Source organism: Magallana gigas, chromosome 7 (assembly GCF_963853765.1).
Source record: "Magallana gigas chromosome 7, xbMagGiga1.1, whole genome shotgun sequence".
In the NCBI taxonomy this organism is placed as follows: Eukaryota; Metazoa; Mollusca; class Bivalvia; order Ostreida; family Ostreidae; genus Magallana; species Magallana gigas.
In genome coordinates this window covers 6,155,396-6,173,371 of record NC_088859.1, presented here as the reverse complement: position 1 = coordinate 6,173,371, position 17,976 = coordinate 6,155,396, and the positions used below count along the sequence as shown (strand labels likewise).

At 33.1% G+C, this 17,976-nt stretch overlaps 3 protein-coding genes across 3 annotated transcripts; 2 read left to right on the top strand and 1 right to left on the bottom strand.

The window, feature by feature from the left end:
• Positions 1–502: 502 nt before the first annotated feature.
• Positions 503–9,419, bottom strand: LOC105319283 (vesicle transport through interaction with t-SNAREs homolog 1A). Its single transcript, XM_011416757.4, has 8 exons — positions 9,234–9,419; positions 8,294–8,352; positions 7,307–7,417; positions 6,605–6,679; positions 6,246–6,330; positions 5,150–5,220; positions 4,946–5,007; positions 503–1,994 (listed from the first exon to the last, which is right to left on the bottom strand). The coding sequence occupies exons 1-8, from the start codon at positions 9,325–9,327 to the stop codon at positions 1,898–1,900; spliced, it is 654 nt and encodes a 217-aa protein (XP_011415059.1). The 5' UTR covers positions 9,328–9,419; the 3' UTR covers positions 503–1,897.
• A 430-nt stretch (positions 9,420–9,849) lies between these two features.
• Positions 9,850–17,510, top strand: LOC105319282 (large ribosomal subunit protein eL34). The gene is made up of 5 exons (XM_066065198.1): positions 9,850–9,980; positions 10,576–10,589; positions 10,829–10,908; positions 15,986–16,089; positions 17,414–17,510. Exons 1-5 carry the CDS (start codon positions 9,916–9,918, stop codon positions 17,490–17,492), a joined length of 342 nt encoding a protein of 113 aa, XP_065921270.1. The 5' UTR covers positions 9,850–9,915; the 3' UTR covers positions 17,493–17,510.
• Positions 11,469–14,610, top strand: LOC105332076 (zinc finger protein 862-like). Its single transcript, XM_066065196.1, has 4 exons — positions 11,469–12,990; positions 13,104–13,313; positions 13,453–13,694; positions 13,911–14,610. Exons 1-4 carry the CDS (start codon positions 11,815–11,817, stop codon positions 14,491–14,493), a joined length of 2,211 nt encoding a protein of 736 aa, XP_065921268.1. The 5' UTR covers positions 11,469–11,814; the 3' UTR covers positions 14,494–14,610.
• Positions 17,511–17,976: the final 466 nt, after the last annotated feature.

Below are 17,976 nucleotides of genomic sequence, written 5' to 3'. Positions count from 1 at the left end.
ACTCAAAATGGGGCAACTCCATGAATTCTTGTATATGTAAATGTAAGAAAAATCTTTGCTGCGACAAAAGTAGGGGTTGGTGCCAAGCCCCCCCCCCCCCCCCATGCTACGTGCCTGCTCCAAACAAACAGCTTGATAAAACAACAGGTAACGGTAATACAGTAATTATAAACGTACAACTTCTTAATAAAGAATAAAAGTATGTACACCATAAGATGATTACAACCAGAATAAATTGGCCAAACGAAAATATCTTTAAAAATCCCCGACCCCCCCCCCAAAAAAAAAAAACAAAAAAACAAAAAAACAAAACCCCACCAACACTGAAACACTGAAACACTAAAAATGAGAGAGACTGCAAACCTACGCTATATCTAATATACATGTAAGATAATTTAGTAAAGAGTAGTACATTTGCTTGATTTTTTTTAAGGAAGCTATCAAAACTTGAACCCCCACCCCCCTTATATACTGACTTAACATCAAAGAATGCAATTTAAGGTGGCAATTGTCTGATTCTTTAATGACTTATCACAGACAATAAGTACACATACACACAATCAACATTACATAATCTTTTACACTGTATGGAAATCTCTAGAACAACAGAATGGAAAAACATCACAATTAGAAGTGTCAACTAAATTAAAGCACTTCTGCTGTATTTTGTAACCTTCCGATCAGTGAGAAACTAATTCAATTATTTATTCTTACAATAAGTAAGTGTACAATTACCTCTAAGCATTCATCATTTGGTGACAGATCAATCAGGTGTGTATTGAAGCATATTGTAACTTCATACATAATTTATGTAAATTAAAAAAAGCTACCAGGTAAATAGGATGTTTTGTTTGTGAAATAAATAATTCTAATAAATATTGCTGAACCTCTGTCAAATCAATCATAGGTTTCTGATATAAGAAAATGAAATAATGGTAACAGTGAATAACTTACTAGTTGGCTCTCCAGCATCATATAAAAATTAATATACAAACGTACATACCTGTACATGTATATGGTCTTTGACTTCTTGACATTTACAAAGTTTTACGGTAAATGGAAATCGTTTTGACTTGACAATATAATCTAAGCACATACAAATTAGGTTTTCAATGTTAACTGGAATATTTTGTACATAAAACAGTGAAAAGATTCTGATCAAGCAACAGGTGTGTGGCCTGAGTTCAGATACAGAGGATAAAGATGAAAAATCGGGAGAAATATATACTGCATTTTATGAAGAGACCTTAGGCTTTCCACCATAATTTTAAGACTTAATTTCTGATATTTTAACTTAATTTCCAATTGGAATGTCTAGATTTCCAGGTGACTGGTTTTGGCTGTGAAACAAAGTTGATTAGAAAATGCGGAAGTTAATTCCTTTTTTTCTCAATCACATTATGTCAGACATTTACATGTCTGCACAATAACAACGCAGGCAAATTCAGGGAACTATGCATTAAAAATTTAATAAAATATGTGAAAATTCAATATGCTTGGATATGTATTGCATGTTCTGCATAACATATGTAATTTTGAATTAATATTTTGTTTACAAGAATATAAAAGCTGCCACATGCCTCTTGTTAAGAAAATACAGTCTATTGAATTCCAGTTGCCCTATAACTTTAAAGAGATCAAGCACCTGCCTAAACTTCCTGGTTGCTGTATGATCATCAATCATCCCCCCCCCCCCCCCACCAAAAAAAAATCCCCATAGACCTTCTCTCTGAATCATAACCTTACAAATTTCTATGTCATCCTTAGTCAAGGATGTGAACAATACTGACATAAAATCTGAAAGAAATAAAACAATTCACAACAATGTGTGTTGAAAGTTTGATAGAAACAAGGAGATTGCACTAATGACCCCAGTGTCCTCTAGCAGGAGCTTCGGTCATGACTTCTTCTTGACAATGAAATACACGGCCAGAATAATCACAATCAGCAAAATGGCACAGATCACCAATAGCAACAGTCTGTTCTGTATAATTCTACAACAAAATAAATCAAATGTTCAAATATCACAAATGTGTAACTACAAAAGTACAACTCCTAAACAAATAATTGTGACTCTGTGGATCCAGAGGAAAGTACAGCAAGTGAAACAAAGTACAGTATAGCACAGTTTCATATTTAATTTGTTTACCTCCCTAACAAATAATTCTGATAATACGGAGGAACATAGGTGAAACAAACAAAGTATGACAAAGCACAAATTCAAATATCTGTCTGATCACGAAGGTAGGTGTGATCAAATGGACCGGGAACCAGTTCCATGATTATGAATATGTCATTAAATGATGTAAAAGATATTAATGTATGAGTCTTTTAATCTAGCTAAGGAGATTAATACCGGTAACTGTCAATACAACTTCAAACAAAAGGAAAGACAAAAAAACAATAGGTAGTCAGCGTCACTTCCGATTATTTCATTGTCAAAAACTTGTTGATGCACTCATCAACATTTCTAAAGGCTGTCTGAACTACAGATGTACTATGAATTTATTGTCATTCATAACGTGTGGAATTATCTGCAAGTTGTGCACATTGATGCATTTTCTTGATCTTGTTTTAAATTCATGCTTTTGAATCCAAAACTGAAGTATAGGAAAGATTTTAAATACCATAGATTGTCAGAAATTATTTAATATTACCTAATTCACCCGCTTACTCCCACTCTGAATAAAAATTTAAGAATTAGTTCTATTTGCTCTCCTAGAAACACTTGATCACAATCTTATTTCAGATATTACAGCATATTAAAACCCTATTGATAACTCTGACAGTCATTCTTCATGAATCGAAGATCAGTCAGAGTCTGAAGTTTCTATAACATTGGAACATCATGGCAGGTATAGAGGACAAGAGTTTGCTCAAAAGCCGCACTACTCATACTATCTGAAGTAGTAATTTAACAGAGTAATTGCAAGCATTAAACCACAGGTCAAATTTTGGAGCTGCCTGTGACAGCTTGTAAAGAAAGTTGATTTCTTTTTGAGTACCGGTTCATCAACATTTTCCCTCTGTTTACATTCTGTAAATTATGTCATCTGAGGTTTTGGTTCACTATAAAAGAGGTATTGTGTTGAATTCATAATACAGAAAAAGTAATTAATCATTTAAATCAGTCTTGGTAGTTAGACATTAAACTAAGTGATTTACCAAAGGGTAATCCAATTAGTCTAATTATTCTGCTAATTAAGATCATTTCCATAAAACAAAGTTTTCCCTGAAAACCAACAAAATTCAAATTGAATTATCCTGTGTCACAATTTTGTATATATGTTCAATTAAAGTTTTATTAGTCTATTAATTTTTGTGAGTAACGGCGCTCCATAGAGTGCCACGGTCAGCTGGTCATTGTTTGTTAGACCGGTTTTCGTGCATGAGTTACTAGTAGTTCCGGCCAGGTCGTTGATGAGAGAAGGTGTGTCCTTCTGTATGAACCTTCGTGGAGTTTGACAATATGTCTTAAGACCTGTGTGGCCTATGTCTAATCCTGTGTGGAGTGTTTGAATAGAATTCCTGTGTGGTGAAAGTACAATAAACCGTGTTGAGAAAGAACAGCAGTAAGTGAGAAGTATTTTTCATTATCACTTCAATTTAGAATGCGCATACTTAAGTATCTATATTGTCTATATATCTATATTGTCCTTTGCTAAGTGTTTTATGACATTTTTGTTTGTTTGTATAAGAATTTAAAATATGGTAGCCCGACGGTTGAATCTAATGTGTGTTTTGAACAGTGTAGTGTAATTTTCACTGAGGACCCGACAATGAATTGAATTTTAGGTGACTAGCTGAGTGAGTGTGGTCGGTTATATACATGACGGTATCATCCGTGGATGCAGGACAACGACAAGCTAACCATCGTGGACCCATAGTCAACGTGGGACATGTGACACACGCGGACGCACGGGCACTATATGAGCTGGTGATATGGTCCAGTAACATCCGTGACGAAAGGTTTGGTTTAAATGACAGTGTGTCTACGCACGTGTACCAGTTTATGCGATATACATGAAAGTGTGATGTATCCTTACCACCAATGATGAACATGAATTGTGGTCTCAACTATGCACGTACCTGCTGCGGGTGAAATTATTTATTAAAATACAACTTCTCAAAAGCATTGTCCGGACTTAGTATTCATAAGTGACATCAGCCAAAGTCGGGTTATTTATTCTGTTTATATATGTTGGGGGGTATTTAGGGGATTTGTTTATTTTTTGTTAATATTATTTGTGTGAATGCGTTGTGTGATTTTATCAGTTATTTGCGGGTGTGAATTGAGTGTATGAGTGTGTGTGTGTTTAGAGAGGGTTGTATGCATTAGCTTTATATGTTTTCTTTACACTGTAAATAAAGTTATTTTCACGGTTCTGCCTCTTTATCTTTTCAAAGTTCAGTTTATAAACGAGGGAATTTCCAGGCCTTTTAACACAAATTGTGACATCCTGTTACAGGAAACAAGAATTACAGGTACAATGTATATTGAATTTGTATATGAAAAACTCGATTCTTGCTTAGCACCAGAAAAAAATTCAAGGGATTAGTTTGTTTGCACAGGGAATCCTAGGCCTTTTTTTTTTTTTAATAATATTAGTATGTGAATTTAATAAGTTTGCATTTTCTTTGATGAGGGGCTCTGACACCCATCCCTTTCTCCTCCAATCTCCACACGAAGAAGACAAGCTATGGACAGATGATGCACATAATGTGATTCGAAAAGGCCACTTAATTTTAAAACATTTACTTTTGGTGAACTTATAAAATAAAAAGATCCATCTCTTGTTGTATAACAAACTAAACACAATATTAGTGAAAATTTGGTGCCTTTCATCTGCACTGGTGAACATTTCATACAATTAATCAGCCAACCAGTCATGTTCAATATCCAAGAGTTGATACGAGTAAACTCAAACCATTTGTCACCACTTACCTCCTCATCATGCCTGACAGCACTCTGGAACTTTTACCAAGGTTTGTATCCATTTCTTCCATCTAAAAGAGCAAAGCTTTCTAAATATACAGCCATTTTTATCTAAATCAGTCACAAGTACAAGCTTTCATATACATGTACATGTATATTCTTTATAAAAAAGAAAACAGGTAAAACATTTCTGAGAACACTTGATCCACTCACCCGTTGTCGAGACCGGCTGATGGTCTGTCGTTGACTGTGAAGATCCTCCATAATTTGTGCACCCAATTGTTCTACAAGGAGAAAAATGGCTATCAAGCTGTTTATATGTTTTCTCTAGTTCTATACAAGTAAAAAATATTGGACAGCCACATCTTTTCATCTTTCTTACAGAACAATAATTGCTAATATGGTAATATATTCCCAAGTCATGATAATATTTACACTTACTTTATACTTAAGTTTTAATAAGGGTAATTTTTTAGCATTGTATTATACCAGGAATCAATATTTCATGTGGCATGATAGAATTATTGTTCTGCCTCGGACAAGAATGACAAGAATTAAAAATTTGATACATCTGTAAGTAAATGATTGTCATATACATATGAGACATGTATTCTGGAATAAGTAAATAAAAAATTAAGTGTGTGAGTACTTGTATTTACATTTACTCTATACCTTTTAAAATTAACAATATTATCATTCCTGACTTAACACATTTTTCTTTTACATGTTTGTTCCTAAAGTGTGGCCAATCCAAGCAGTAGCTAGTCATGATCTGTATAAAGCAGGAGTTTGAGATTGGCTATAGTTCTTACAGTTTTTGATGTCACAAGAATCATTAAAGTGCAATTTTGGCAAAAAAATAATCTTCAGTTTTTAAGGTCAAAGACCATAAAATAGAATGTACTGGACAATCAACTTTTTTTTCCAGGACTTGAGAAGGGGCATAACTCAATTTGTTATTTAAAATTAAAATTTAAAAAAAATGGAGTTATTCACCTTGATTGAACACAGTGGTGCAAGGGAAAACAATCAATAAAACAAATTTAAGTGTCTGAATGTGTCCCATTCCACCTCATATGATTTGAGTTCCTACCTATCAAGACTAAAGATATTTCTCAGCGTCATATTCATTATAGAGAGAAAATCTGATCTTTTGTTTACTTATAGCAGTCTGATTAAAACAAAATCTTCACTAGCTCCTTATCATAAAACTGTTCAAGCAACATTCATCAAATAGGAGCTTGTGAAAGTCTGATATGAATCAGACTGGACTTTTGGTGACTTAGAGTTGGCAGGTTTTCTTCATTACCTGTTTCTAGTGTGATTTTATATCCATGGTCTAGCCGTCTGGAGGTCCTTTCTAATGATTCTGTGTTGTCTAATAGTCTCTGTCTCTACAAAACATAACATTTTATTTCTAAATTTTATCAGTTTGATATAAAACTGAAATGCACATTAACGTATCAGCAGTCTTAAACACTATATAATTGTATGCTAAGCTAACAGAAAGAAATCCTTTTTTCGAAGATCAGTAAATGATTTTCTGTTTGTGTATTGCAAGTTTTGCTGCTTTTTCAACAGATCAACGAGTTCAGTACAATATACGTGTATTTGTTATCATTGTTGTAAAATTTCATTTATGAATTGAAGCTGTGGATGAAATGTTACCTGGTCTTCTGAATCATGTGTATCGTCGCCCAGGAGTTCATCTCTGCTGCTGTCTATACCAAGTTTGGCTCGTTTCTATTGATTAAAATTGTTAAATTAATCAGTCTTTTTTTCAATTTTTCCCAAAATCAAAAATATATCATTACATTAGACAAATCTCAATAGAGATTATTCAGTTTTAATCTGAAGTTCACATAAAATAGATGCATCATATCACTTATCACTAGATACATGTACTTATACACAGAGAAAAAGTCATTCTAGACTGCTTTCAACTTTAAGCCGCCTAGCTTAATACATATGTATATCTGACATAACTAAAAAATAAGATCTGCAGTATATGAATTACTAATTCTTATAAGGGACTGGCATTAAAATAGATATTTCAACTCAATCTATAATTCACGTACTTGTAATATCAAATTAATTTAAAAACATATTCAAGAAAATGGACTTTGGGTTTGTTACAAAGTAGCATACCTGCCGTCAATGTATGAGACCATGCACATTCATTTGCAAAGGGGAATAATTCACTCTTCTTCTTTTTCGAAAAAGAAGAGGAGCAGAGTGTATTACTTTGCTAATGAAGTCGCAAATGACATCATAAAAATACCATATGCCCTACAGTAACTAACAGTACCTAGTAAGTTTTTTTATGTGAGGATTCAAGTTAGCCTTAATAATTCATTAAGTTTGACATACATTGTCTTTCTGAAGTTTGGAGAGTTCCGCCTTGTAGCTTTTGACCCGTGTGTTGTACTTTTGTCTGTCTTTGATGGGAAGGTCTTTCACCTCCAGCTCCATCTGCTCAAGCTGAAAAGCAGACATATTGAACAATTTTACAAAGCAATTCTTAAAAGGCCTAAAGTTAAAATTCACTTAAGTAATACTGTTTACAGGGAAATATTCACCCCCATTTCATCTTTGGCCCATTTGCTCTTGTTGTCAGCAGACAAATTTAAGACTGGGCCAATTCAATACAACTTTTGAATTGCTTTATTACTAAGAAAGTGTATTTATCATAAAATTGTGTCTTGGCAGTCAGGGAGAAACCATTAGGAAGTGTACATAGAAGGGTGGGAAAAAAAGAAAAAAAAAGGGGCACAATAATCCTGTATTCAGTATTATGGGATTTTTGTTGTTTTAATTATGTACTAAATTGCAACATCATTGCAACCCCCCTCCCCCAATCTCTATTAAAAAAAGTTAAAATAAAATTCCTTTTATATTAATCATTTTGTATCCAAATAAAAATATATCAATAAGAAAAATAGCCTGTTGTGACTTTCTTGCATAAGTATGAATTTGAAAAATACGGAAGAACTGCACTTTTGGATGGAAAACTTGATTTGCATAATTTATTGCAATTTCCTTGAGCAGTACTCCCCTGCCCCAATCAAACTACTGGGATATGAAGTTGGACAAATAAATGTCAATACATGTATTACCAGTAAGTAATTCATCATAACATTAAAATCTCCATGCTGTAACACACTATAAAAAAAACATGACAATAGTTGGTATAGAGATACTTTTACAGACATGATCATGATGATAGAAATCCTAAATTATGAGCTCAAATTACAAAATCCCATGTGTGATCCCAAATGTGGGATTCCTGCTGTTTATAATCTGCAATAGTCAGAGTGCAGCTATTGTTTATAATTTGAATGTTAGACATATACTTACCAATTCTGTTGCTTCATCAAATAACTTATCAGCCTGTCGAATATGCTGCTGTCTTTCAGCTTCAAAAAAGAATATTACCAGTTGTGAGTAACTTTAAAAAAAATCATCATGACTCTATCTCTGAAATTTTTCATAAGACAAAACTTTTCCATCCCTCAATGAATGTGTACATAAAATGCAGTACCGTAAATATATGTTTACTACAATGTTTTCAAATAAAATACAAATATGAGTAGTTCACTCATATGTTTATTCCTCTGTCTGCCAAACAAGCAGTCAGTCATGGATTCTATTTTGTAAAGGGAAAAATTGTGTATATTTGGTGTAGTGACATGGTAGGAAAAATCACACTCACTAAAATGGAATTGATAATATATGGAATTGATAATGAAGTTAAATTTGATAAAGAGAGAAAAAATTCAAAAGTATGAATTTCGGCCATTTTCCCTTGCAAATAGTAGAGATAATGAGATTTTCTCCAATTCAACCTGTATTATTTTCCCATTTATATTTTTGGCAACCCTGGTTCTACCAATTTCTTCAAATAAATAGTCATTCAATGTATATATTTTGATAATATGCACACAAGCAACAAAATAAATGATACATGTAATGGTATTCAATGGGTTAAAATTTCAACTTCGTTTTGAAGTTTTACTCTAATGCTTTTAATGTCAATAATATAGCTGTGGTTACAGAATCGGCACCCTTACAAAGTTGTGGCTGACATTGCATATTTGACAGATCAGTTCTGAAACTACAAATGACTGTTATAAGGGTAAATTCAAACAGAACACACATCTTCCCAAAATCAACATTAATTCATAATTAACAATTTGATACATATGAACAGTTAATCGGTGACATTTTTTATTTAAGTTTTACAGTTACAACTTTTACCCAAATTCAGAGCAAATTCGAACGTTCGATGAATATTTACCTCCATGAGTATTAGAGATTCTTCCAATGTTAAAGGTTATTTCAGCTGTTAAACTTGAGTATTGTTGCTCGTATGATTCTATAAGGGTACCCATGATAGGGAAAAGACCAAAAATTAACTGAATAAAGTCAATAATCTGTTCAGTGCACTCGATCCCGATGTCAAAAATGAAGACTTCCGGTGCAATCTTTTCTTCCGGTAAACAAACAAGGTAGAATGTGTTTGTCGACTTCATACGCTACAATCCCCACCATCATTTCATAATTAAAGACAATAGTCAAATCAAGTTCCCTTCATTCCTTTAAAATAGATTAATCTATATATGAGAACATTTATTTTACGGATATATGATCTTACAATGTTGAGAAATAGTTTTAAAATGGGAAGGGGGGGGGGGGTTGAGATAGATGTCAGATTGATTAACATTAAGAAATGAATGTTCTTCTTATGAATAAGTATTATGTAGAGAATCATTCAAAAGGAGATGTCTTACCATTTCTGGCCTACAATGATAGGTTACTCATTTTACATTATCTTTTACTGACAGTGACTAGTTTTATGTAAAACTTTGTACATAGTGAACTTGTACGTTCATACTGCAAAATAAATTATAGGATATGATCTCTGAATTGTTACGTGTTTCCTCTTCAAGTGTATTATATTTATACCTTTATTCTTACAGATGGTTCAGCGACTGACTTTCCGTCGTAGACTGTCTTACAACACAAAAAGTAACAGCAGGAGGGTGTAAGTGTGTTTAGCAATACGAAATGTTTTCTTTGCACAGAAATACTTCAAATTAACCAGTTTGCTATACAAGGCTTTTATAAAATTGTGCTACTTTATTTATATACGAAGTTGTTTATAAATATTATGATTATTTTATATTATCAAATGTGTTTGAATAGCGAACAAGATTTCACAGCTAGTCCTCATGAAATCTTTCATGAGACATCTCTAGGGCCAGATGCTTTATTCATTACCACAAAGAAATTTTTATTCAATTATAAAGTAGTATTCCAATATATTTATGTTAAGCACATTTTGCTGAATTACTCATACCCCGGGTTCAAGCGATGTTCACTCAATAGTACGAAAAAAAGCCCAAGATTTAATTCTCTTTTGAAATGCCCACTTCTAGGTTGTCAAGTTTTTTAATTTACATGAATTCTGCTTTGATATTCATTTGGCCTACATACATGTATTGTTATAAGCGCTGTCTAGTCAGCACTAGCTTTAAACACTGCTGGTTAAAATTATTTGTTCATCCAAAATTGCTACCTTTTTTGACTATTATATAAATCACAATGATTTTTCCTTTTTCATATGCTGCATAATACAGATCAAAGACTCCTGGTGAGTAGTTTTATTGATGTTTTAGCATGCAGGTTAATTTGATCAAACATAGTGTTGACATGTTGTCCTCGTTGTAAATAAAGCATGACATAGAAATGTTTATAAGTTTATGAATGTGTAAATTCTTGTCTCTCATGCTTCTATGTAATATTAGCATGACCTTTTTTGATGTATCAAAACTCAGTGTATCCTCTGGTGTGCGTATGCTTACATTTTATGTTGGGTTTTTTTTCCTTCAGGTGGTAAATTGGTTTACCTTTACACAAAGAAACCTGGTAGTGTGCCCAAATGTGGAGATTGTAAAGTTAAACTACATGGGGTATGTTTTATATAAGTACTTAATAATTGTTGGAATTAAAAAATGCTTTTAGCAGTTTTTCTTTTCAAATCAGTGTAACTCAAACGTTTTATTTAAGGAATGAATTTAATTTTTACCTATGTTATATATATCAGAGTTCTTGAAATCTTTTTTCGACTGTCAGTCATTTGGACTGACAACCATCAGAAGTTTGTCAGTCCAGACTGATTTCTGTCAGTCCAAACATTTTGAATAGAAAGATGAAAAAACTACATGTACATGTATATTTGCCTTCTTTTTTCTCTCATTTTTACCTTAATTGATCTGATTTCTCCTAACTTTCACATTCTGGCTCCTGATAACATTCTTATTTATCACTTCATTAATCACTTTTTTTTATTTCCCGAAAAAAATTATAAATGATTACATTGGGATTTTTGTGTGTGTTTTTCTGTGTATTGCAATAAAAAAATTAATTGAAAACCCTGTTTAGGTGTATGCAATGTACATGTACATTGAAAAATGTACCGAGACAACACTCGCCATATTGGATTTAAATAGGGCCCTCAGTTCACGCCAGGGGCAGACAAATCCGATTGCCCGACGCCCGGGGCTAGTGCTTTTTGCGATCGGGCAAGTGAAAAATCAGTAGGAACTTGCCCGAGGGCAAGTGAATTTTTTAAACACAACAAACGACTACACTGAAAATAGATTTACGTACGAGTTAACAATTTATCATCTAACTTTACATTCGGCAAACCTCGGTCGATTCCGTAACCTACATCAAACTATGAGATACAAATTGGCCGAGGTGTGCCGAGTGCTAACTTTAGTCACAAAAACGCTTTTTCAAGTCTCTGTTAAAAGTAAAGGTAAAGCGCGGAAAAAACGTGTACATATGACATACGGCGCGATTAAAGCTCGACGATGGACAAGTTTGTAACAATAACGAAGAGAAAAAGTACAGATGATCAGACAGCTGATAAAAACAACAACGAAACTACATTAGCGAAACATGGTAAATACGAAAAGACCAAACGGAAAAGATGCTACGTGAAAACGTGGGAGGAAACCTGGCCTTGGGTACGACATGACGATATAAATGACACAATGTACTGCACAATTTGCAGGGAATTTCCTGCGGTTGGCAACGTAAAAAACAATTCTTTCTACGAAGGATGCAAACTCTTTCGTGTGGAATCTCTTAAGGCCCATCAAACTAGCGATGTTCATGTGATATGCACCAGTTTCTATCGCCAGAAAAACGGAACTCCCGTGAAAAAGGATGGAAATCAAACACATGTAAGTGACAATGTCAATGTTAGAGCAACACCTATTATGACAGCATTGCTGAAGTTAGATGAAAACCAAATGAAAAGGCTTGATGCTCTTTTCAATATAGCATATAAAATTGCAAAACATGGTAAACCACACAGTGATTTTGAAATCGATTGTAAATTGATTCAGAAACTTGGTGTTGATCTTGGGAACAATTATTTGAATGCAAATAGATGTAAAGATTTTATAAAATTTATCGCTGATGCTATGACTGAAGCTGTTGCTGATGATTTGAAAGGAGCAAATTTTGTTTCTGTTCTCTCTGATGGTAGCACTGACTGTAGTAACCTTGAACAAGAGAATGTCCTCATACGATATGTGTCTCCTAAGACTCGGAATCCTGTAACAATATTTTGTGGCATTGTAAATTTGGAACATGGTCATGCAGATGGCGTTTTAGATGGCATTTTCAGAGCCTTGAGTTTAGTTGGCTTAACGAAGGAGAATTTGAAAGCTAATGAACCAGGTCCAACATTAATTTGCGCGAACTTTGACGGTGCAAATGTCATGCAAGGTAAGAAAAATGGAGTTGTGGGAAAACTGGTAAAGGAATACAATCATGTTTTGGGAATGTGGTGTATTGCACACAAACTTCAACTGGCAGTGATGGATTCAGTCAAGGATGTTCAAAGTCTTCAGAAATTGGAAAGCACTTTAAAAGGAATCTATAAGTATTATCATGGATCACCAAAGAGACGCAGAGAAATAAAAGCCATAGCAGACATTCTTGATGCTGATCTTGCACATATCCCAGATGTTAAGGATGTAAGTTTTAAAATGAAATACATTTTGTTAGTTTCAAATGTGTACTGATTGTAAAGTTTTTCATATTATTTTTATAAATGACATTGAATTTGATTGATATGTTGTCTCTATAGGTGAGATGGGTTGCAAGTCAAGGGAAAGCCCTAAGAGCCATCCAAACAAATTTGCTTGTTGTCACAACACATTTAGATGAAGCTGCAAGCAGGACAGACTTGTATGCAGGCACAGCAAAGAAATACCTCAAAGATTTGACATCTGCCCCAGTTTTGAAAATCATGTTTCTACTCATTGATGTCTTAGATGTCATTACAGATCTGTCCAAGGTAAAGTGGAAACTAACAGTAAACTAATTTAACTTATTAATTTTAATTGATGTAAGTGACTTAAATTGATTCCTTTGAAAATTTTAGACTCATTTTTATCTTCTGAAATCTCTGCTTAATTTTACATTTTTCTGAGCAGTTCTTCCAAACAGAAGATATGCTTGTGTTGGAAGTGCTTCCCAAAGTCGAGGCAGTCATCTTGAGGTTGACCTCATTGAAATTTCATCCTGGAAACAACATGAGGGAGTTTATGTCCAAGTATAATCCAGAGGAGAAAATGTTTGGAGATCTTAAACTACATGGTCCCTGCAATCCTGTTGACTACATGGACAGTGAAACAAGAAAGATATTGGATGCTGTGATAAAGTCTTTGGATGAAAGGTATTGGCACTGAAATATGCACATAATATTTTTTCTTGTTCTACAGTCTGAGAGAGATCAACTGGCTCTGACTACTAATTCATTGTCAATATCATTTATAGGTTAAAAGTGAATTGCTGTAACTGAGTAAATGACTATTATGCATAAGGTTACATCTAATTTCTTATAATTTATGAATTTGACACAGAACTATATTTGATTTAAATTTCATTTCAGATTTGGCATGTTTAGAGAAAGTCCACTGAAGGATTTTAACACCGTGTTTAACTTCAAAATCTGGCCATCAGACAGAACCTCTCTAGCTCTTTATGGAAGAGATGGTCTTGAAAACATTTTGAAATTCTTTGAACCTATATTTGATGAAACTAAGGATTCAATTTTAAATGAATATCTTGATTTGAAAGTATGTATTGCACATTATAAAACTATGTCTATCTATGATGCATATTTGCTAGTGTCTGAAACAGCTTCCCCAAAGTTTACACATTTGCAGAAAGTCATAGATTTAATGTTGAGTGTTAGTTGTAGTTCAGCAAAATGTGAGAGAGTTTTTTCAAGCATGAAATTAATGAAAACAAGACTAAGATCAAACTTAAGTCAGGAAAATTTGCAAGCTCAGATAAATGTTATGGTTGAAGGCCCACCCCTCCATGAATTTAAGGCCTCCAAGGCAATAGAACACTGGTTAGGGACATCAAGGGGTAGACATGTGAATGGACATCAGGCCCCTGAGAGAAAATCCAGACAAAATGAAAATGATTTGTATAACTATGATGAATTTGAAGTGTATGAAAAATGAAATAAACAAGTACACAACACTTTATATGAAAATTGTTTTTATTTTATCAAAATAAAGATTTAGGTGGGGCAAGTAGATATTAAGGTAGGGCAAGTGAATTTTGCCTAGTCACTTGCCCTCGGGCAAGTGCTTTAAAAATGTATTTGTCAGCCCCTGCACGCTATGTTTTAAACAAGTTCTCCCAATTTTTCCCATGATTTCTGTCAAAATCTAGGTTGGAAAATGATTGAAAGACTTATTCCTATTGTCTAACTACATCTGTTAGCTGCATTATAAACACACCGTATCAATATCGAAATACTCGCCAAACATATCGAAAGCAACGGAAGTAATAATTACTGAGGTGTTCCGAAAATGTATGATAAGTCTAGAGAGAGCGAAAAAACCCGCGAAAAACTCCTCTAGATTTATCGTATGCGTTCGGATCTCCTCAGTGATTACACAGAGGCTAGGGTTTTCATCATATTTCTGTTGCTTTTGTACGAATACTAGTTATAATTTCGCAAGTTACTCTGTCCATATCTACCGGTCATTTGGACTGACAGGCAACCTCAAGTAATCGGTCCTTGGTTATTTTTATCGGTCTTGCCGACAGGACCGAAAGATTTCAAGAACTCTGATATATGTTATATAACATAACTTGGGGTAGTTTACGCTTTATAAACCGCAAAGCGTTTAGAAAAAAGCATAAACTGTTCCAAGTAATGTTATACTCGTATAACATAGGAAGAAATTAAATTTATATCTTATAATTTAATTTTCTACTATTTAAATCAGATAATAAGGCTCATTTATTAGTTTAAATATGTTAATTTGTACATAATTTAAATGTAACATCAAGCGGATTAATATGTTTCGCACGTGCATCATATTATGACATAGGCAAGTTATGTAATACAATATATATAAATTTGTTTAGCCAATCAAATGAGGTGTTACAATCAGAATTAATGAATGGATGTCTCCATGCTAGTTGATCCCATTAATGCTCTAATCCCTGGCATCATCCAAAGAAAAATCTGATAAATAAGATCACTTTTTTTTGGGGGGGGGGGGGCAGATATATAGTCAAGTGACACCCATAAGAAGATATTTTTTGAAAGGTCTTGCATATCCAACTTTCAGCCTACACTTCTGCCAACTCTCATGGATTGTTGGCCATTTTCACGAAACCCTCAGCCCTTTTTAGCAATCACCAGTTATAGGTAGATGTTATCAATATATCCACAGAATCACCACACAATGACACTCTCTTTTAAGTGAGATAACTTTTTATTTATTAAAAGTAAAGGTAGGCAATGGCTTCCCAGAATAAATTTCATTTAAACTTGAAATGACTATGCCAAACATCTTTTTGCATTTTATTTTTTCAGAAACCATTACTGCAATTCCTGTTAAACCTTTTTCAGTTGTTTGCATGCTGATCAGGGATAAGTATCAATGATTTGCTGTAAATCTACAGAAAGGTTGTACGCTGATTCATTTGTTGTAGATTACACCTGCCAGGCCCCTGAAGCTGATGTCCATGTCTCGACGACTGAAGACGGTGACACGCTGCTATGGAGGTACTCGCTGCCACAGATGTGTTCGCGAGAGGTATGTATGGTTAATAGTTCCACTATCTCTTTCTGTTATTCGCATGTAATTTTGTAACAGAAATAACAGATTAAAAAAAAAAATTTATACTTTTGTAAAGGCTACTTTGCTGTTTATTCTATGAGTGGTTTAATTTTAAGATTTTATGACTAAGTTGTTAAGATCTAATTGAAAAAAAAAACCCGGCACATGTATACAGTTTAAATGTTGCATTAAAGAAGTGTAAACTTGAAAATTCACCCCAAACATTTGAAATATTGTTAATTCCAACATGTAACACTTTAAAAATAATTTTATGGTACATTGAAAAGTATAAAGAAAAAAGAACAAATAATTGATATTAGCAGTTCTTCGTTTGTTTTGTATTTCCATACCACAAGCCTAATTTACTTAAGAAAAATCCTGAGCCTTGTATCACGCTTATTTTAATTAAGACAAGTGACAAATATTTGTCAGGCAGTGAAAAATCCCCAATCAAGTATTTTGCATTGTATTGAGTGCACATTTAATAAAAAAAAAAAAATATATATATATATATATATATATATATATATATATATTGAGTTGAGTGTTTTGTAGTATAGAACCTTGAAAGATAGAAAACATACAAGTTTAATAAAAGCCATGTACTATCAAAAAAAGGGTTCTTTTTTTGTGGCATGTTAAGGCCACACCAATTTTCAGATCCCGCGCGCTCACGTTTAAATAAAACTGTACGAATAATTTTATTAATTTCTCGCATCCCGGAAATTTCGCACTGTTTTTTTGTTCAATTTCCGCTCTATTTTTCGTATTTTATCAGTTTTGATTTATAAATCAGAAACAAGGAGAAAATTAAAAAAAAAAACTGTCTGCGCAAATTTATGTATGTACCCCCTATAAATTTTGCTTACAAATAAAAACAATTTTGTAATTTAATTGCTTGTCCTCGCCTACCTTTTTCCATAGGATGTCTGACGAACAAGAAATTATATTGGTAAAATCTTATTATATAAGGTTTTTGATGCAAATGAACATAATTATTAACATTCCAAAAGTAATGGATAAATCTATTGCGATATTTTTTCAATTTAGTTTTAAAAGAAATATATTTTTGAAAATTCATAAGTATCATATACCACAAATTGAGTAAAATTTAAAAAATAATATCCTCTTGAAGACTGCCTTTAAATATGTGTATGGTAAATTTGATGAATTTCCTCATTGAAAAACAGACTTGAGGTATAGTTTATTGCATTGAACATTGCAAAAATGCTATAAAAGTTTATTGCCATATGTTACTTAAAAGTTGTAAATAACACTAAATGTATCTTTGATTTTACAGGATAGTCCGGGCTTTCCTTATTGAAGAACAGAAGATTGTGGTCCGTGTATTGAAAGCACAAGAAGCCTCCAAAAAATAAACTATCAACACAACAAAACTCTGTTTGTTGTATATCATTTAAACTTTTTTATAATTGATTTTGATGCTCAAAATACCCAAGAAAGAGACTTAGAAATAGAAGTTATTCTTTTTTTAACCAACAGTATATGTATACTTTTTTTTGCATCAAAATTTTTCTTTAATTGCGGTTACAAATTGTAAAAAATTAGTTTCAAAACTGGGCTGCTCTTACAAAATAACCAAATTTAGATTTAGATGGTTTGTACACATGCTGTAAGGCAGTTGAACATTATGCCTGTAAACATCCATCTTCTCAAGTCAAGAGTTTCTGATCCAGGCACTCTACTAGAAGCTACTTCATCTGATTTTATATAAAATTTTGTGAACGTTTTTAAAAGATGGTTATTCTAAGTATGTGAATAATGATAAACATTGTAGTAATTTTCTCACAAAATTTGTCAAAGAAACATTCACCTCGTGTTAAAATTACGTCAATACCATCA

What these genes read in the sequence shown, in the direction of transcription:
- LOC105319283 (XM_011416757.4), bottom strand. Translation starts at nt 9,327, where the DNA reads ATGGGTACCCTTATAGAATCATACGAGCAACAATACTCAAGTTTAACA. An exon ending in TCAGCCGGTCTCGACAACGG is followed by an intron (nt 5,008 to 5,149) that starts GTGAGTGGATCA and finishes TTGCTCTTTTAG; the next exon opens with ATGGAAGAAATGGATACAAA. An exon ending in CTGTCAGGCATGATGAGGAG is followed by an intron (nt 1,995 to 4,945) that starts GTAAGTGGTGAC and finishes ATTTTGTTGTAG; the next exon opens with AATTATACAGAACAGACTGT.
- LOC105319282 (XM_066065198.1), top strand. Translation starts at nt 9,916, where the DNA reads ATGGTTCAGCGACTGACTTTCCGTCGTAGACTGTCTTACAACACAAAA. An exon ending in GTAAAGTTAAACTACATGGG is followed by an intron (nt 10,909 to 15,985) that starts GTATGTTTTATA and finishes CATTTGTTGTAG; the next exon opens with ATTACACCTGCCAGGCCCCT. An exon ending in CACAGATGTGTTCGCGAGAG is followed by an intron (nt 16,090 to 17,413) that starts GTATGTATGGTT and finishes TTGATTTTACAG; the next exon opens with GATAGTCCGGGCTTTCCTTA.
- LOC105332076 (XM_066065196.1), top strand. Translation starts at nt 11,815, where the DNA reads ATGGACAAGTTTGTAACAATAACGAAGAGAAAAAGTACAGATGATCAG. An exon ending in ATATCCCAGATGTTAAGGAT is followed by an intron (nt 12,991 to 13,103) that starts GTAAGTTTTAAA and finishes TTGTCTCTATAG; the next exon opens with GTGAGATGGGTTGCAAGTCA. An exon ending in TCATTACAGATCTGTCCAAG is followed by an intron (nt 13,314 to 13,452) that starts GTAAAGTGGAAA and finishes TTTTCTGAGCAG; the next exon opens with TTCTTCCAAACAGAAGATAT.